Source organism: Vicugna pacos, chromosome 11 (genome assembly GCF_048564905.1).
Source record: "Vicugna pacos chromosome 11, VicPac4, whole genome shotgun sequence".
NCBI lineage: Eukaryota > Metazoa > Chordata > Mammalia > Artiodactyla > Camelidae > Vicugna > Vicugna pacos.
The window spans coordinates 45,880,336-45,900,767 of record NC_132997.1 but is presented as its reverse complement, the minus strand read 5'-3'; the positions used below and the strand labels follow the sequence as shown (position 1 = coordinate 45,900,767).

Here is a 20,432-nt window from a genome sequence, read left to right as displayed (position 1 = left end):
CAGGTTGGCACCCAGGCATGCCAGTCCCTCTTCTTAGCCCCACAGTCACTTAGCCCTCAGTGCATCTCTGTCCATTTTTTTTTTTAATTGAAGTATAGTCACTTTACAATGTTGTGTCAATTTCTGGTGTACAGCATAATGTTTCAATCATACATGTACATACATATATTTGCTTTCATATGCTTTTCCATTATAGATTACTACAAGGTATTGAATATAGTTCCCTGTGCTATAAAGAAGAAACTTGCAAATCTCAAACTTCCAATATTTCCCTTCCCATCCTCTTTCTCCCCTGGTAATCATAAGTTTATTTTCTATGTCTGTGAGTCTATTTATGTTTGTAAACAAGTTCATTTGTGTCTAATTTTTTTGTTAAGATTCCACATATAAGTGATACACGGTATTTTCCTTTCTCTTTCTGGCTTAATTTAGAATGACAATCTCCAGGTCCATCCATGTTGCTGCAAATGGCATTATTTTAATCTTTTTCATGGCTGAGTAATATTCCATTGTATAAATACCACGTCTTCTTTATCCAGTCATCTATTGATGAACATTTAGGTTGTTTCCATGTCTTGACTACTGTAAACAGTGCTGCTATGAACACTGGGGTGCATGTATCTTTTCAAATTAGAGTCCCTTCTGGATATATGATGCCCAGGAGTAGGACTGCTGGATAATAGGGTAAGTCTATTTTTAGTTTTTTGAGGAATCTCCATACTGTGTTCCATAATGGCTGCACCAAATTACATTCCCACCAACAATGTAGGAGGGTTCCTTTTTCTCCACATCCTCTCCAGCATTTATCATTTATGGACTTTTGAATGATGGTCATTTTGTCTATCCATCTTTGAATCAAGTAGGTTTAAAATAGCTTAGATGGTTAACTTTCTCAGAGCAAGTAGCATCTGTGAGAAGCTAAGACCATCTCCAAACTAAGTACAAGTCTGCTTTATGCTAAAGGCAACATGGCAAAAAAGGGCTACGGCAATTTACCATAATTGCCCAAAGCCTTGATGTTCTATCTGTAAACCATAAATTCCACACAGAAGCTTCTATAAAGTCAGGTAAGTCTATACAGAAACACAAACAACAACAATAAACTTAATTTGAATGCCCACTTTTTGGAAACTGGTTAGGTAAGTTATTGGTAAACCCACTGTGATGGTTTTTTGGATGTGTCAGCTAAGCTAGACCACAGTCCCATTATTAAATTCTGAGCTAGGTGTTACTATACAGGCATTTTGCAGATGTGATTAAAGCCCCTAATCAGTCAACATGAAGAGTAAGGGAGCATCCTGGATGATCTGGGCAGGCCCAATTGAATGAGTTAAAAGACCTTAAAATCTGAAACTTCCCTGGTGGTGGGGTGTATGTATGTGCAAAATTCTACCTGTGGATAGTACTGTGGAGCTCACCCTGCACATTCTTACTGTCCTCTCTAAGCCTGTGAGTTCTACCTGCCTGTGCTCTTCCTGTCTTCCCTATAAGCCCCATAGATTTCAGACTTGCTTAACCAGCAACTATAGTTGCATAAGCCAAATCCTTGTAATAAATTTACATATTTACATAAATATATTGTACTGTTCTCAAAGGTTCTGCCTCTCAGGTTGAAGCCTGACAGACACACCCTTGAACTGGAAGGGGATGCTGCTGTTAAAAGGAATGAGGTATCTGTGCCAACACCATGCTGTTTAGGTTACTGTAGCTTTGTAGTATAGTCTTAAGTCAGGGAGCATGATTCCCCCAGCTCTGGTCTTTTCTCAAGACTGTTTTGGCTATTTGGGGTCTTTTGTGTTTCCATACAAATTTTAACATTTTTTGTTCCAGCTCTGTGAAAAATATCATTGATTTGATAGGGATTGCACTGAATCTGTATATTGCCTTGGGTGGTATAGCCATTTTAACACTATTGATTCTTCCGATCCAAGAACACAATATATCTTCCCATTTATGATATCTTCAGTTTCTTTCATCAGCATCTTATATTTTCAGAGTACAGGTCCTTTACCTCGACTAGTGGAACAGGATAAAAGTCTAGAAATAAACCCATAGACTTACACTCAATCTATGACAAAGGAGGTAAAAACACACAATGGAGAAAAAAAGACAGTCTCTTCAATAAGTTGTGCTGGAAAACTGGACAGCTACCTGTAAAAGACTAAAATTAGAACATTCTCCAACACCAAATACAAAAATAAACTCAAATGGATTAAAGGCCTACATGTAAGGCCAGATACTATAAAAGCCCTAGAGGAAAACATAGGCAGTACACTCTGACATAAATCACAGCAGTATTTTTTGCAAACCAGCTCCTAGAGTAATGGAAATAAAAGCAAAAATTAACGGGATCTAATTAAACTTGAAAGCTTTTGCACAGCTAAGGATACCATCCATCAATGAATGAAAAAGAACAATCTACGGAATGGAAGAAAATATTTGCAAATGATGCAACTAACAAGGGACTAATTTCCAAAATATAGAAACAGCTCATACAGATTAATATCAAAAAAAAAAAGCAACCAAATCAAAAAATGGGCAGAAGACCTAGGCATTTCTCCAGAGAAGACATCCAGATAGCCAATAAACACATGAAAAGATGCTCAACATCACTAGTTGTTAGAGAAATTCAACACTACAATGAGGTATCACCTCACACCAGTCAGAATGGCTATCATTAAAAAGTTCACAAACGATAAATGCTGGAGAGGGCGTGGAGAAAAGGGAACCCTCCTACACTGTTGGTGGGAATATAAATTGGTGCAGCCATTATGGAGGACAGTATGGAGATTCCTCAAACTTAAAACTTATCATATGATCCAGCAATCCCACCTGGGGCATATATCTGGAGGAAAATATAATTCAAAATGACACATGCACCCTGTTCACAGCAGCACTATTTACAATAGCCAAGGCAAGGAAATAACCCAAATGTCCATCAACAGATGACTGGATAAAGATGTGGTGTATATGTATGTGTGTATATGAATATGTATATGTATATATACCCCCCCACACATACACACAATGGAATACTACTCAGCCATTAAAAAAATGCCATTTGCAGCAACACGGTTGGACCTGGAGATTGTATTCTAAGTGAAGTAAGTCAGAAAGAAAAATATCATATGATATTGCTTATATGTAGAATCTAAAAAAAGGGACACAGATGTATCTACAAAACAGAAACAGACCCACAGACATAGAGAACAAACTTATGGTTACCAGAGGGTAAAGAGGGTAGGAAGGGATAAATTGGGAGTTCAAAATTTCCATCTCTTGGGGAATGTTGAAAATGTTAGCTATCTTGATTGTGGTGGTATATATATACATCTATCAAAATTCATCAAATTGTACATCTGAAATATGTGTAGTTTACTGTACAGGAATCATACCACAATAATGGTGTTTAAAAAAAAAAAGCAATGAGGTATGCAATTCAGGTCCTCTCATGACCCCAGTGAGGGCAAAATAATAGTAAAGGAATATGGAAAGGTAAACCTTACTTCAAGGTTAAGAAAGCAGCTTGAAACATAAGCTTATTTTTGCTCTAGTAGAATCTCATTAAAACAAAGTAAATACAGTACAAAGATTTAAAAAAAAATAGAAATCCAGAAATACGGGAAGAGCAGAGGCAACAACCACAAGATCATTTTAGAAGCTGAGAAGCAGGTGGAACAGTGGCAAATCACTTAGCATGCCAAATCCCAAAACAACAGCGGGGAAAGTAAAGAATCTTCAAACGCAAGCAACTGTGAGCAAGTGTGGCACCGTTACTTCCAGAACTTGGGGTGCAGAGAGTGGCTTAAACATGGAATTTGGGAAAACGAGTGAGAAACAGATTCCTGGATTCCAAGCTATAGGACTACTGCATTTCTCTCAACTCAGCAGAAGCAGGGCAGTTATCTCCCTCGGGAATTGTAAGAGGGTCCCTGGACGAGGTGAGAGCAGGCACAAACCAGAGAACTGGTACCAGGCTGAAAAAAAGGACTAAGTGACTGCATGCTGACTGCAAAGAGCCCCAGCCTTCTTCCCCAGTGAGCTCAGATGTGCAATCAGGCCGTCAGGAGAAGAAGGAATCCTTTGGCCAACTCCTAAAGACAGACCGAAGGAGACCACCACTAACACTCCCCAGTGAGTAGCCCAGCCAGGCCACCCTAGAGAGAAACCTGAACTACACGCCTCCTTATTTCCTCTGGACCATTAAATGCCCACTGATTACTCATTAGCTGAGTAGCAAGCATTACCAGACATTTGAGGTTAAAGCATTAACATACAAAACGAGGTATCCCTTAGTCCTAAAACAGCAACAACAACAACAAAAAGACAAGCAAACAAAAAAACTTTAAACCTTTGAGGAATTATAATTATGTGAGAAAAAAACCCCATACTATTTTCAGATAGTATTTCCACGAGACAAGTATAGAATAATATAAAAAATGACATTCACAAAGTAAGAGGTCTTGGAAATTAAGAATCTGATATCAAAGCTAAAAGACTCCATAGAAGGGCTCCAAAGATAAAGCTGACTGAATCTCCATGAAAGAACAGCAAAATGACAAAATGATGCTAACAGGGATGAGAAATTTGAGGGACCCCGTCAAGGGTGTACAACACATGAAGGAGCAGCTGATACAGTCCTCGTTATTCTGACCCTCAGGCCTCCCAGTCCAGATGCACCAATTGGCAGACAATGGTGAACACAGACATTGCTACTGTTTTCTTAATTCAGAACTCTTCTAGAAAACAATGCTCGGAGGAGGTAAATCCAGCCACCTTCCTCTGGAGAGAGAAGTGAAATCACAAGTGGCACAAGAAACAGGATACCCATCAAAAGAGACGAGGAGACAAGAGTCGGAAAAAATAAATCAAGAAAACTCACAGGAAATTCTCAGCAAAGTAGAGGAGAGGTACCAGGATGAGAGCTGGCCCCAAACCCAGAGGGCAGGAAGGCTGGTTTGGAGCAGCGCATTAAGGCAGAAATGTTAAGAGCCGTTAGCACCAAAGCTTCTGCTGGTTTCCTAGGGCTTAGCTAGGAACAGAACGTTAGGGTGATCCTGACCCAGATTCTTACCTCTCCTAGGCTTGGACTAACATGAGCTGACGACCTCCCTGCTCCCCAGGTCAGCAGGAGAAACCAGCATTTCCTCCCACAGAAGTGTTCAGCTTTGACTCACTGCTGAAATCGAGGACGCCGTGCTGAGCGTGGAAACTGCAATCAGCAAACCAAGCCCTGTGACCGTATTTCTGCCAGAGGACAAGGACCTGTCTGTGCACAGCACTGCCACATGCCCGGAGTGTGGTGGCCCCAGCATCCCTAGGAATCAGTCAAGTCCCTGCTCACCGACTTCCCCAAGGGCAAGGGGGCACTTAGAAATTCCCAGGGAAGCTGAGGTCCACTCTGACCCAGAGATCACACTGCTGTTTCCAGTCATCACCTAACGTTGGCAATGCTGCTGTTACCCTCACAGCTCAGTGTGCACTTGATGCCCAGTGTCTTCAAAACCAGTCATATTATTTCAAGATATCTCCTTTGAGGGTGAAAATAGAAAAGTAAGGAAATCGTTAAACTACATGTCAGTACCATGCTCACCTTGGGGAAAAGAATGTAGAAAACTCAACTGTGTTGGGCATAAGAGGGCTTCTACGTCAGTCATAGTGTTCTGTTCCTAACAGATGTACTGTCCATTTTATTATTCTTCAGACCGTACACTTACATTGTAACACTCTTCTGTATGTATAACATTTCACAGTTGAAAAAAACATCTAAACTTGTAATAGCAAGGAGAACTGAAGGGAGAACCATCAGGAGGCCAGAGACTATATTCTGGAAGGAGTGAGCACATGAAAAAGCGTGCATGGATGAAACAAGGTCCAGGAAACCCACAGGTGGAGCGGCAGCAGAAGGGAGCAGTGGAGAAGGCTGGCTGTCCAGGGCAGGGCCTCGGAGCCTCGTCCCCCGTGAGAAGATTGTTGCTCCCACGCCAGCTGCGCTTCCCAGTTGTGAGTTTTTGCTTGCATTGTACCCCACTTGGCAATTTCTTGTATTTCTCTCCATCTGTGGCACTGGAGAGGGGTGACAGCTCAGCTTTCCAGCCCCAACCTCCAGTTGGCCAGTCTCTTTGGTCCAGGGCTTGGCTCCTAGTTCAGACCCCTTCAGTTTCCACTGCAGAGCATTAGGTGTCAAGGACTCCTCCAGCCTCCCAAAGTCACCTGTGCCAAGGCTCCTGGAGCTGGGGTTCTGCTCAGCCTCCGCCAGGCCAGGAGTGAAGTCCCATTCCCCACCCACATTTCAGACGTCAGCCGGGGAGAGGGGCCTGAGAGCATCTAGTCTGCACTCTCTTTAGAGGCCCAGGCGAGATCTGTCCAAGGCCTCAAGGCTGGAGCTGAAAGTCAGCTCTGCCATTCCAAAATGATCTGAGCCTGTGTGAGACAGATAATTCCAGCCCCTGCCTGGCCTCCTGGTGAGACAAGCATAATCACCCGCCGCCCCACCACCAGTGCTGCTCAGCAGTCTTCTAGGGGCTGCCCTGCAAGGCCTCAGTGCATCCAGAAACAAGTCTGTGATTTCAGTCACTTAAATGCCCTCCATTTTAAAAGACATAGTGGTTTTTCCTTGCAATTATAAAAGAAAACCGAGTTTCCTACAGAAAACTTGGAAAAATACAGAAAAGTCTAAAGAAAATAAAAACCACTCATAATGCAGCAAGTATAAACTGCTAAGGTGTTGGCATCATAATTGAGCTCTTTTAAAAGAAACCATTTCCTAACATAAGCAGCAGCGCCTATTTGTTGGGGGGGGGGGTCACCAAAACCCAGGCAGCAGCTGGGTCTGAGTTCGATGCTGGGTCTGGGCTGTCAAGGAGACGTGGGCAGCCTTGCGGTGTCCTTCAAATCCCCCTTGCTTTTCACAGCCCAGCCCCAACCTGCAGATCTGAACATGAGCCCCCGAGGGCAGGATCTGAGTCTTACTCAAATCAGCTGCCTGGCTGCAATCACTATCCACGCTACGCTGGACAGATGGACACCGTGGGAGGGACGAAGGGCATCAGAGAGGCTGAGGCAGCAGGTAAAGGGGGGTTCCTGAGCACGATGAGAGCTGGAAAGAACCTCACACCACAGCCAGTTCCAGCCACATGCTGCGGGGGAGGAACACAGTCTCAAATTTAGGAACGAAGGGAGCTGAGGGAGCAGGGAAAGGTGGGCAATAAATAAAAGACAGGTCTTTTTACCACAAGTTACAGAAATTGACCTTTATTTATTGTACTAAAGTCGGCTTAACTTTTGATACAAAGGAAGGTTTTAGTACAGAAAATCCCAGCCTGTCAGAACAGTACCTGTGCACACTGTACCTCCTCGGTCCCACCGCCTGCCGCTCGGAGCAGCAGCCCCGCAAGGCGTGCGAGCGAGACCCCAAGACAGCCTACGGTTTGTCCTAGGTGTCTGAGCCCGAAGGCGTGTACCTGTGAAACGAAGGGCAGCACTGAGGACTGAAACGTGTCTCTTTTCGAACAACTGTGCAAGAAAATATATCCCTTTTTAAAAAATGTCAGTATGGCTAAACTACAATCTAGTTCTAGAATTACAAAGAATAAAATGAAATCAGAGATTTCTTGCTAGTAAAATGAAATGTTAGGAACAGTATTAAAATAGAGGTCCTACCCCAGTGACACTTACCCGGAGCCCGGTACAGTACCTATTTACTAACAGGATGCACAGTTTAAGGAGGAACCACATCAAATCTTCAGCAGAGCCATTCAGCGTCGGAAGCTTAAAAAAGACATCCTCGTGGAGTACTGCTCATGCTGTGAGCGCTGTTCCCAAGACTAGATAGATCCCAGGTTCCCTTTTTAGGGTTTTGACAGTGACCGTACTAATCTTTAAGCTTCCACTAAGAGCTCTTGATTCGAAGTCTGAAACATGAATGTTTTCCCATTGAGAAGAGCTGATTTGCCTGCCCAACTCCAGAGCACTTAAGAATTACCCTGCAGAGTCTGCACTGGTAAAGTCTGTCACTACTCACAGAACCTAAGGAAGACCCAACAGCACGCACCAGCGCCAGCGTGACACCCCGCCCGGAGCGGGCTGTGCAACAGGGAATTCACGCAGTTGCAAGGACCAGGAAAAGGCTGGAGTAGTGAACGCAGGTGGAAAAGAAGTGAGAGGACGCAGAGGCACAATCTGAGGGAGGGGCTGCAAGACAGCCCAGATCACCCTCTTTGGGGGCAGGAGGGAAAGTGCTGCCGCTGCAGAGCCAGCCCCTCCAGACGCCGGTCCCGCCCCACCGACCATTGAAGCACCCTCAGTTGCCATGTCCTTCTAGGAAAGGTGCCACCGAGGAGCAGGACATCCATCAAAGCTCTGGTCCCACCGACAAGAACCTCCCAAAGCAAAGTGGGCCCCGGCGAGGTTCTAGAGTCGTTTTGCTGAAAACAGGCACAAAATCAACACCAAAGCAACACAGGGGTGTGACGAAAGGGCAGGGGCTGGGCAGCAACAACATGGAGCCGTTCAAGTAAACATAAACAACCAAATACTTAGAAAAGGCTTGTAAACTTGTGATCTGAAAGGTTCTCTTTGCAGCATCTCTGGTCAGCTGACTAAAGGAAAGGTCGGTGTTGAATCCCTCTACAAAAAGTCTTTTGTCTTAAAGCACACGTGTGAGAGGAACACAGTCTGCTGGCTGGGGCCCGGATCCCGTTCGTCTGCAGCCCTCTGTCTACAAAGGAGGCGTTCCTGGAGTCCTGGTTCACGGATCCTTCCCCTTCGGGTTTATGTACAGACAGACTTCTATCTTTAGTCGCTAAAGAGACCTGAGCCAGGCACTCATGCTGGCGGCCGCGCTATGTCGTCCCCAGCACCACGTTCTATAGGGGGCAGGCTGGAATCCACAGGACTTTACTTTGCTCTTGATTGACCATTGCCAAGATCTGAGTGCAAATGCTTGACAGGGCTCCTCCCTGGACGACCCCTGCAAAAGAGCCCCCAGACAAACACGTCATTGGCTCAGAGGAAGACCTCAGATTTGAGGCAAATAAACACGTTATACTCTTCCTGGTGTTCTGCCTGTCTTGAGCTACGTGGCCCTGCTGTCCCACTCCCGCCTCATACTCCTCCACCAGTGAGAAATTGCGGAAGACAAAGAAAAGAGAGTTAGGTGCAAATCACTTCAGCTTTTCAGCTATCCCTCTTGCCAATGGTTCCATAGGATGTTAAAAATTTGGGCTCAAATGAAGGTCAGTGTCCAATTTTGCCAGGCTGCCCTGGCCCCTGTCACAGGGGTGACCAGGATTTGACCACGTGCATGAACTGCCAGCCTCACTGCAATAATGCCCCGGGTTGGTTTGCCTAGTCTTGCAATGGGGAGTCCCAGCACATCGGAAAGCAGTTTGAGATGTGTTGTGATGGTCCAAATGGCAGCAGGATTCTACAGGAGACAAGGTTGGGTTGCAGGAGCCAGGTATCCCGTGGCCCAGAGAAGATTCCCAGCAAAGATGACGACATGTCTCCAGCTCTGGCTCAAGCCTGGTCTGCAGGCTTTCAACACCATGGCTTGGCAGACACTAGACCACGGCTGTCTGTGTGCCCCATGGAAGAATGCCAAGCACCAGCTGCTTGCCACAGAAACTGACAGCGCAAGTTTAGAAATGGCTATGGAAATGTGCCGGAGTAATTTTACATCTGTTGAAACTACTAAAAAGTCAATGCTTATATTTTGTAAGTTTTGGAGTTTTAAATTTTCATTTCTCTAGTAATTGTTAATGTATTTGACTGAAATATTGGTCCGTAGTCAATTGGAAATTAAAACAAACACACACACATGCACATACATTGAAAGAAGCACCAAGGCTGGTTTTTGAGACCAAATGTTGCATGAGAAGTGCCAAACAAGATCACAATATTCTCTGTAAGTTAATTAAAACCACTGTCTCTACCTCTGTGACCACAACGTTATTATGTCCCACTCCTCCCTACCCACAAAGATGACTGATTTTATGGAAGAAGTTGAAAGCCACCAAGTAAAATGGCGATTGGTAAATTGGAGCCATGCTGCTTCTGGTTTCCTGTTTCAAAGACCAGAAAACTTTACGGAAAACCCGGCCTGCCCTGCAGGGTGCTAGGGACAGACAGAGCCACCACCACTGTGCTACTCACCCGTGGAACGCTGGAGCTATGCTCTACAGCGACTGTGCAGCCACTACCCAAGGCCAGACCATGACCTAAGCCAGAACTAGTGATCTGCAAGTTCCTGATGTTGCCCTGTGCCTGCAATCTGATCATCTGTAACAAAAGTGCTCACTACAACGGCATCCACCAGAACCCCACTTAGTGTGGGCTCTCCCCACTTCTAAGAAGGACATCCTTGGGAAGCCTGTGTCTGTCCCCACTCCTCTCTCTCTAGACCTACCTGTGAAGTACCTGCCGTACTCCTGTTCAATCTTCTGAGCCGTCTCAAACTGCTCTTTGGAATGCCTCTGAGTCACCTTGTCCTTCAGGTAGATGGGGTCCCTCTGCTCCCTGTCGGAACAGACGGGGAACCAGGCTGAGCATCTGGCCTGCCCCAGGCCCTCCTCTTTGTCCAGAGTAACAGGGATCACTCACCACAGAGCTCCCATGAGCCCCCCACCGTAAAGCACAGCAACAGCCTGTAGGCCCCACGGGGAGCTCTGGGCAGAGAGGGGAAAGGCAGGCGCCCCAGCGTGTGTACACAGAGACCAGATACCCCAGCTGGCCCCCGAGGGCAGGTACCAGAAACTTGGAAGCACAGAAAGGCAAACTGGTGGAGGCAGGGAGGGATTGGCAGACCGCTAGCCCAACCAGCACAGAAATTGAAGCTCAGCAAGAGCAAGGGCCCATCCACATCACAAACCAGCTCCTGGCCGAGCCGGACCTGGGCCAGGCCACCCAACTCCTGTGCTGCTATGAGCACCAAGCGGAGAGGCAGGGGAAAGGGGCATGAGGGTCAGAAAGGGAGCTATGCAGACAAGGATGGACATACTCCAGGAGCCATAGCAGCACCCAAACGGCACGAAGAGCGGTAGGGAGGGAGGGCTGTGCAGGGTTAACACGCCTGATTTGATGTGCGGGGGCTCGAGGTGGAGGTCATTCGTACATGGGATGCCAGTTTCAAGGCCAATGGGCCCATCTCTTTCTTTCACCACCAACCCCATGGCTGTGAGCCAGCAGCCCACCCACAGCAAGGCCCCAGGCTGAGCCCACGAGGAGCCCATCACCTACTTGATGTGTTTGGCGCTCTTGTAGTGGATGAAGATGACGATGGGGTAGATGTGCATGTGGTGCAGCCGCTCAATGGCATGCGGGGCGATGTCCAGGAGGCAGTGCCGGTTCTGGGGGGATGGAGAGAGTGAACACCCCACCCAGGAGGATGGGCAGAGAGCCAGGCTGTGGGAGCACTGGACAACCCAGCCTTTCTCTGCCACCGATGGGGCCACCCTCATCTTGCACTGCCCTGCCTTATTCTGTAAGTGAATGTATAAGGTTCTACCAACGAACTAGGCAGCAAAACCAGTCTTTCATGAAGACCATGCATGATACACGGTGGGGAAACCTCATGTGGGAAAAATCTCTCCCCACAAGCTGTCAGCTGTGATGGGAGTCAGGATGGGAGCCAGGGCCGGGGTGGGTCTGGACGACACAACTCCAAACCTCCTCTTGCCTTTAACCAGATAGAGGAACTTCCTAAAGCCGTACCCAGCCCAGCCTCAGAACCTCACTTCTGCCAGACTGGGCAAAAGAAGACTGGGCGGAGACTGACTAGGGGCTACTGACTAGGGAGTGGGTCTTTGTGTGGCTGTGAATGAAACGCGGCCCATGGCTCTCCTGCACCTCCACACAGCCCATGAGTCAGAAAACTCCCAAGAACACCACTGAGGGGGCCCAAACGCTGCCGGGCTTTCTCACGTCCTGGGGTACCCCTGACAAGCTCGTCCACTTCAACTGGGCCATCTGCACTGACAGCTGTAAGCAGCCAACTTCCTCCTGTATCAGGAGGAATCCCAAGCCCAGTGAGGTGAACTGACCACCCAGCAAGGACGGAGCTGGAGGAGCACCCACATCCTGGGACTCACCAAGGTTGCCTTTCCAACACACCTGGCAGAGCTGCCCACTTTCCTGGACGCTACCTGGCAAACGGACCACAGTTGTGTCCAAAAGCCTTAAGGTACACAGCAACAGCTCCTACCCTGATGGAAGCCATGCCCCTGTCCCTAGAGTATGGCACACGTGAAATTCTGCACACATGCTTAGCAGGTGCACTCTGGGACCCTGTTGTAGAAATCCCTGTGAAGGGCCTTTCCTGGAGTGCAAAGCTCTCGCCAGAGCCCCTCAGAGAGGGAGAGGGGACACACACACAGGGTGATTTGTACACACTTGCCTGGGAGTAGCTTCCTACTCAGAAAAGTGGAAGCACACAGAAGCAATGGGGGCCAGCCCTCAGTAGGCTAACTCGGACCAACAGGACACAGCTGAGCTCACCAAGGTCTAAGAAACACGCAGGGCAGAGGTGCAAAGGGACAGGGCCCAGACACACACGGGGTCCAAGCCCAGGGCTCAAATAGGTGCCCACCCCTCGGTCTGAGACGACAGGTACCTTTTCTGTGATCTCCTTTATGGAAGCCACTGTGGTCACGTCGAAATGGCCACTCCTCCGCTTGTAGTCAACAAACAGGCAGTCTTTCACGCCTCGCTCGATGGCCTGCTGGGAGGCCTTCATCACCTCTGGAAAGCACAGACCCAGGAATCAGGATGGCCCCAGGCTCTGTGAGCTGTCACTGCCCATTCCAGGGAAGAACACTGTGTGGAAGAGCAATTAGGAGCCCAGCCCTGCTACCCTTTCTCCCAGAAAAAGAACTGGAGCTGCACGTTGTCCTGACCCAAATCAGGAGGGCTCCAAAACACCATGGGATCCATCCCCGGGGAACATGTGGACATAGACACAGCACAGCAGGCATGAGGGCAACCCCTTACCAAGGGGGCATCGGCAGAACTTGCCAGGCGCCTCATTCACCAGCATTTCCTTCACCACATCCAGTAGAGGCCCCAGGATCAGGACGGGCCTCAAGGAGGTGCAGTCTACCTTCTGGACCCGCTGATAGGCAAGGCTCACCGAATCTGAGGGAGAGAGAAGAGCACAGTCACGGGCATCGGCCGGGAGCAGAGGAGGGGAGGCAGAGAGGCTGGGGACCCACTGCTCCCTGTCCTTGCAGCTGAATGGATAAAGAAAATGTGGTAGATCTACACAGCAAAATACTATGTAGCCTGAAAAAACAACAAAATCCTATCACTACAGTACAGGTGAGCCTCAAGGATGTTCTGCTAAGCAAAGTAAGTCAATCACAAAAAGACAAATTCTGTATGATTCCACTCAAATGAAGTATCTAAAGTGGTCAAAACCACAGGGAGTGGGGAGGGGAGGGAGAATTAGTGTTCAGTGGATATAGTTTCAGTTTTGCAAGATTAAAAAGGTTCTAGAGATCTGTTGCACAATAGTGCAAATCTACTTAACACTACCAAACTGTATACTTAAATGGTTAAAATGATAAATTTGATGTTTTACCCGCCCCCACACACAAAAGAAACAATTAGAAACTACAGAACTAAAAAATGTAATTTCTGAAATAAACATGCATTGGACACAACAGAAAGTGGATGAATAAACAGGAAAAAGTCCAGCAGAAAATATCCAGGCTGTCCAGGCTGATACACGGAGAGAAAAAATGTGATGGAAAATATTTCTTTAAAAAAAGGTACAGAAGACATATGGGACACGGCCAAAGAACTAAGATCCAGAAGGAGAGGAAAGAGGCGCACAGAAGTAGTTTTAAAGAAACAAAAGGCATTTTCCAAACTGACCAAGACATCAAACTACAGATTTAAGAAGTGCTAAGAACCACCCCCTTCCCAACATCCCAGGAGGATAAACACCAAGAAAACCACACGTGGGCACATCATGGTATGACTGCTGAGACACAAAGGCAAAGACAATCTAAAAACAGCTGGGGGAGGGGAGGGTCAGACACACCTCACCTCAGCACTGAGAGCAATATGAGAGATGACTTCTCGGCAGAAATGATGTGTGGCCGGCTGACAAGTGCCCCATGTAGATCAATTCACTTCCCAATCCCCGAGACCTGTGACTATTACCTGATAACAGGGATCCCCGACTTTTTGAAAGTTCGTTTTGTGCCCCTCCACTCTTATGAAAGACCTACATTAATACCTGTTTTCATTAACTGAAAGAAACCCAAAGAGGATTTTCACTGTTCCAAAAAAAAAGGCAAAAATTAAAACAGTGCCCAGCATTTGTTTTGCTGTGAGCTGAGGCTCTATAGATACAGCGCACACCTCAAGCAGAGTGGCTTCTTCCCCAGGACCTGCACTCAGCATCCCAGCATCAAGCTACCAGAGCGCTGACCTGGTCTGCAAGCATCTGCACTTTATCTCCATTGTTTGTGTGCATCTGTTAGCAAGATGTGTCTTACAGTAATTGCTTCTGCACCTTCTGCCATTTCGGCTTACAAAAGGTTTCACAGGATTGTTCTATTTTTGAATAGAGGGAGAAACCTGTATAGCAAAAACGTACTTAAGTTAAGGATATTCAGAGGAGGTGGACTGTGTAGGTGGGCCCCAGATGCAATTACATGTATCCTTATGAGAGTCAGAGAGGGTTTTAAGACAGACATGGAGGAGAAGGCAATGTGAAGATGGAGCAGAGAGAGCTAAAGATGTTGGTGATGTGGCCACAAGTGAAGGAACGCTGGCAGCACCAGAAGCTGGAAGAGGCAAGGCAAAGATTCCTCCCAAAAGCCTCCAAGGGAGCATGGGCCTGCCAACAGCTTGAATTTGGCCCAGTGGTACTGATTTTGGACTTCTGGCTTCCAGAACTGAGCACGAACAAATATATGTTATTTTAAGCCACATAGCTTATGACATTTGTTACAGCAACCCCAGGACACAAATACATAGTGAAAGCCAAAGGACAATAAAAAATGTCCTTAAAACACATAAATAAAATATCTACCAATCTAAAATTCTATATCCAGTGAAAACCTCCAAAATGATGGGGAAAGAGACCAACAAAAGCACAGAATTTGTCACCAACAAATCTGCATTACAAGAAATGTTGAAGGTCACCATAACAAGAAAATGTTAATTATATGAGGTAAAGGGTATGCTATCTAACCTTACTGCAGTAAACCTTTTGCAACATATACATGTATCAAATTATCATACTGCACACCTTAAACTTACATGATATTATGTGTCAATCATACATATCTCAATCAAGCTAGAAAAAGGAAGAAATGCTGAAGGGAGTTGTTCAGTGGAAAGAAAACAAAATCAGAAGGAAACAGAATAGCAGGAAGAAATGATGAAAAACACGAAGGGTAGCTATAAATGAATAACTGACATGTAAATGAGTAACACTGTTGGATTTTAAATACATGTAAAATGAAAATGTTAATAATGCAAAAAGATGGGAAGAAGGGGGAGAGGGTATAGCTGTGATAGAGCGTGCATCTAGCGTGCACAGTGTCCTGGGTTCAATCCCCAGTACCTCCATCAAAATAAATAAATACCTAATTACCTCCCCCAAAATTAAAGACAACAAAACAAAAGATATGAAGAAGGTAAAAGAGTCATAGTGCTCTGATGTTTTAGAATTATTAGGGAAGGGGTCAAAGTAATGATTCATGTTAGTAGTTAAGGCAGAGATACGTACTGTGAGGTCTGCTGTAACCCTCCCCTCCCAAAGAATAGAACAAAATGAGTAACCAAAAGCTAACAAATGGAGAGACAGAATAATAAAAATGCTTGATTACTCCGGGGGTAGGGTATAGCTCATTGGTAGAGTGCCTGCCTAACATGTTCGAGGTCCTAGGTTCATCCTCCAGGACCTCCATTAAACAAACAAACAAACAAACAAACAAACCTGATTACCACCCAGCCCCTCAAGAAAAAGAGTTGAATGATTTCAAAAGCCCTGGACTCGGGAGAAGACCAAATTTTCATACTGTGGCAGTGGTTCACTTTAAAGCAAAACAAAAAAAAAAGTATTTTTTCATCCTAAGAATTAATTAATACCCCAAAATGCTGTCCCAAATCATGAGACCCATCAGTTCTAGACATCACCCAGGCCAGCATCTAGAACTCCACCGTAAAACCTTTTTAGGTATGTGTTAAGTTTCTGTGAAAACTTTAAATGTAAACTTCATACCAACACTGTCAGTTTTTGTCTTAATAAAACTATATATTTACAAAAAAATAAAAAAAAAAAAAGTAAAATCCATCTTTAGCTCAAAGGCCGTATAAAAATAGGCAGTGAGCCAGATTTGGCCCCTAGGCTACTGTTTGTCAAGCCCTGTCCTGACTGACAGTGACAGTGGGCCGTGAGCAAGGGCAGCATCAGTCAGCTCACTGTGCCTAAGGCCCTAACTGAAAAATAAACAAGGAAGGAAGGGAGGATGAAACCAGGCGTCCTACCTTCTAATGCCCACTGCCACCTCCACACCCTGCCTGCCAGGGAGGGCGCACCTTCTAGGACAGTGGACACACATGGGGCCCTGGGAGCAGCATTCACAGGAGCCTCCAGCTTTACAGGACAAAAGTACCCTTCTACAAAGGCAATCTGCCAAAGGATGTCTGACACTCCCTAATATGCAGCTCCAGGACTGGCCCTGGGAAGTTCATGTAAGGATGGACACAGAAGTGAGGCCAGAAGAGGCCAAAGATCTGCAGAGTTGGCCCATGGTCACCACCAAGCAGCCTGTAATAACCCAAAATCAAACTAGAGGCAATGCATTGAGTACAAACACTTTTTGCTCACCCAATACCAGTGCTTCCTTTCTTTTTTACTTAGGCAGCTTCTTAAAGGAAACTGCTTTACTGAAGCCAGCAGTGCACCGGTGAAAACCCTGCCTTTTCAGCCACCCTTGCAGATGCAAGCGGCCAAAGAGCTCTAAGTGGAAGATCCAAGCAGGTGCTTCCAGACAAACTGTTTAAAGAAGCACACCTTTGCCTTGCCCCATCCTCCTCCCCACTGTATGAACACAGACGTGATTGGCAGGAGCTGCAATGACTGTGCGGAGACTTTGAGAATAGAAGCCACACCCAACAGGTGGTAGACTCTGAAGACAGTAGCACCACCATCCCCACCCTAGACTGGTTACCTGTGAAAGCAAAGCAAACCTCTATCTCATTTAAGTCACCAAGGTAAGGCTTCTGTGGTCAACAGCAAACCTAATCCTGAGCACCCGCTGGAGAAGCAAGCTCAGCCACTTGCCTTCAAAGAGTGGAATGGAGTCGTTGGAGAAGGTGTCCAGGGCAAGGAGGTCCTTCCCATCTTTGGACCCACTCCGTTTGTGCTTATGTTTCCTCCGAAAGAAGGATCTGCGCGCAGCCGCCGAGAGCGTCTTTGCTGCATTGCTGTCATCTTTGACTTCAGACATGCTGAGCCTCCGGGAGAACTCTTGGTCCATCCTGTGGACAAAGGGTAGAGTCGTGCAGGGAAGGGCCTGGGACCCAGCGACTGCCCACCCTGCCCTACCCGAGAGAGCCAGAGCTAGGCCTCCCCAGATCCTCCAACACCCTCTGCAGCTTTTCTGGCCACTTAACCACCCACGCCACCGAGGACCCCCTGGTACCACCGCTGTGGGGGCGACACAAACATCAGTGCTGGGCAGGCTCTCAGAACCCGCCAAGGCCTGTATTCAGATGAAGGTCAAAAGGAACTGCTAAGACAGCTTTCACTTGTGACGTTACAAGTATGCTTCCTGGCATAAAAAGGAACAAAGCACAGAAATGCACTACAGCATGGAAGAACCTTGCAAAAATCACACTAAGTGAAAGAAGCCAGTCACAGAAGACCACATATTACATGACTTCATTCATGTGAAAGTCCAGACAGGAAACTCTACTGAGACAAAGAAGACAGGGGGTCACCAGGGCTGGCGGAGGGAGCAGGGCAGACAGAAAGACCGGGGGGATGGGGGGAGGCTAAAGAACACGGGGCTTCATTCTGATGAAAATGTTCTCAAATCGACTGTAGTGATGGTGGCACACACCTGTGAAGACACTAGAAACCGATGAATTGTACACTTTGGGTAAACCGTATGGCATATGAATTATGCCTCAATAGATCTGTTACAAAAGTGCTCTCCTAAGTTGCCACTGTGCTTCTGTACAGCACTGAATTATTTACAGCACTGACCTACATTAGGTAAGCGACTAAAACGTAACCAGAAGCTGAGATGAGCATCAGGATGAGCCCCCAGGCAGCCCTGGCCCTCATCCATGGGACATCCCCATGGGCGCCACTGCCCAACCCCAAGCCCAGGCTCAAGAACACTCACACGTATTTGCTGGGGATCTGCCCGCGCTGGATCTTCTGGGCATTCTCATCCAGCTGCCAGGCCATCCAGGACCCAAATGTGCCCTGGGGCAAGGTGTCATCAACGTAGAGGATGTCGTCTTTCTTAAAGCTCAGCTCATGCTCCACTTCCGCCAGCCGCTCATACAGGGCCCTGGACCAGGTGACGGAGAGGACAGGTCAGGCTGCCCTTTGCAACCACGCTCCTCGGGCGGCTCTCCTGTTCTTTCTCTGGACTACGATCAGGACCTGCCTCTTCCCTATCCTGATGGTTCCCAAAGGAGGGAGCCCGGCTTTACAGGACAGAACACAGAGACTTCTCTTTCCTCCCCTGAGACCAGGGCTCCCCGGGGACAACGGCTGCCTCACACCCATCAGATAAAGGACTTCTTGCCAAGGACCAAGGCTATGTATCTCCACTTCCAAATGGGCCCTTCCCATTTGCCTGCCTCTCCTGAGTCTAGGCGATGGTTCCTACGGTTTAGAAACTCCCCAGAATGGAAACACACCATCCCCAACAAGGAGGGGGTCCCCAGAGACAGAGACCAGTACCTCATGGTACACAGTTGATGAGTGCTTTTCCTTCTTGTGTGGCCTCAGGCCTCAGGGGACATGAAGAAAGCTGAGCCCCTACTAGAAAACGCCTGATGCCCACCTCCCACACACATTTTGTATAGTACTTCAGGACGCCATGGACATCTTGACATCTACACACACACTGCAGAGGGATCTGCAGAGCTGGCCTGGGGGAGACTGGGAGAGGAGCAGAACCCACAGGAAAACAGGGCCCTGTAGCCTCAAAATTCTCCAGGCTCTGAACCCTAAAGAGGGAGTCCGTCTGGCCCTGGGAGCCTTCAAGGGTTTTTCTAAGTCACAAGCACCTTGCCCTGAGCTTGTGGTTTGGGGACTGAGTAATGACCATCATGGCCCCACTCTCTGGGACAAGAAACTCAAGGGCACTCACTCAGAAGACCCTCCACCAAAGGCCCCTCCCTGGCCCCAAAGCTCCGGCACCTTTGCCTGCTGGTACCTGATGTAGAAGCTGTCGCCAGGCAGGCTCTTGACCTTGGTGAACTCTTCTGGGCGGTACTGCACCTTGAGGCGGACACCATCCTTGGGCTTCAGCATCTCCACGTACACCTCCTCCACTGTCTTGCTGCGCACGTCCAGACCGCCATACTGCCCAGGGATGGGGGACTGGGGTCAGGGAGCAGAAGCCAGGGAGGCTTGGGCACCCATGAGAGGTTGGTCGTGAGATAAGGGGGAATCCGTCTGCCCCAACTACTCAAGTTAAGGCTGAGCCCTCTGCCGAGTGTCTGTTCCGCCCTTGGTAGCTTCTCCCATGAGAAATTCTGCTCTATTCTCCCAGCAAGTAAAGGCTGTTCACAAAATGATACCTCACCTTGCTTATGCTACCTGGATCTCTCAGTACCTACGATCTACCTCCCCCATCCAACAGGACACTCAGTGAGAGGGAGCTGACACTCGCCATCGGATCAGAGTCCTGCTGCTGACAAGAACAGAGAATCTGCCCTCCAGAGGCCACAGAGTCTGGGTGGCATTCAACACGGACAGGGGTCTCAAGGTAAAAGGCTGTGCTCCTCTGCCTCCCGGCCATCCAAGATGACAGGAAGCCCCACATGCGAGCAGAGAGTGGCCTGGCTGCTGCTGGCAGCTCAGAACTCACCTCGAGGATGAGGTCCCCAGGCACGAGGCCATCGGGGCCCTTGGCGGGACTGTCATCCTCCACCTCGGCCACAAATACCCCGTGCAGGTTCCCACCACATAAGTGTACTCCAAGCTCCAACTGGGACTTCTTGAGGAAGACCACTCGTGGCTCTGGGGTCTTCTTGGTGGAATCTCCCACCATCCTTTCAGGAGGGAAAATGAAGTTCTTCAATCGTGCACAGGGAGCGAGGAGGGCACATAAAAGACGAACCAGTGGTGATGCCCTAAACTGTTTCTGGCTTGCCCCGCAGGGCCTCACAAGGCCTTGGGACCACAGGCGCTAAGAGGTGGGCTGGCACAGGCGCTAGTTCCAGGG

At 47.6% G+C, this 20,432-nt stretch overlaps 1 protein-coding gene and 1 long non-coding RNA gene across 3 annotated transcripts in view; one reads left to right on the top strand and one right to left on the bottom strand.

The window, feature by feature from the left end:
- The first annotated feature begins 3,413 nt into the window (after positions 1–3,413).
- On the top strand, positions 3,414–7,237 carry LOC140699301 (uncharacterized). Its single transcript, XR_012077350.1, has 2 exons — positions 3,414–6,003; positions 6,915–7,237. It is a non-coding gene; the product is annotated as an uncharacterized lncRNA (long non-coding RNA).
- A 1-nt stretch (position 7,238) lies between these two features.
- The window catches only part of DLG5 (discs large MAGUK scaffold protein 5), a 111,358-nt gene continuing 98,164 nt past the window's right edge, over positions 7,239–20,432 (bottom strand). For both annotated transcript variants that reach the window (XM_006211609.2, XM_072971238.1), the window contains exons 24-32: positions 20,076–20,259; positions 19,419–19,567; positions 18,372–18,542; positions 17,303–17,499; positions 12,988–13,131; positions 12,611–12,738; positions 11,239–11,348; positions 10,409–10,518; positions 7,239–8,971 (exon numbers count right to left, since the gene is read on the bottom strand). In XM_006211609.2, coding sequence (XP_006211671.2) covers positions 8,868–8,971; positions 10,409–10,518; positions 11,239–11,348; positions 12,611–12,738; positions 12,988–13,131; positions 17,303–17,499; positions 18,372–18,542; positions 19,419–19,567; positions 20,076–20,259 — 1,297 coding nt within the window. In that variant the 3' untranslated portion in view covers positions 7,239–8,867. The remainder of the gene's footprint in view (positions 8,972–10,408; positions 10,519–11,238; positions 11,349–12,610; positions 12,739–12,987; positions 13,132–17,302; positions 17,500–18,371; positions 18,543–19,418; positions 19,568–20,075; positions 20,260–20,432) is intronic.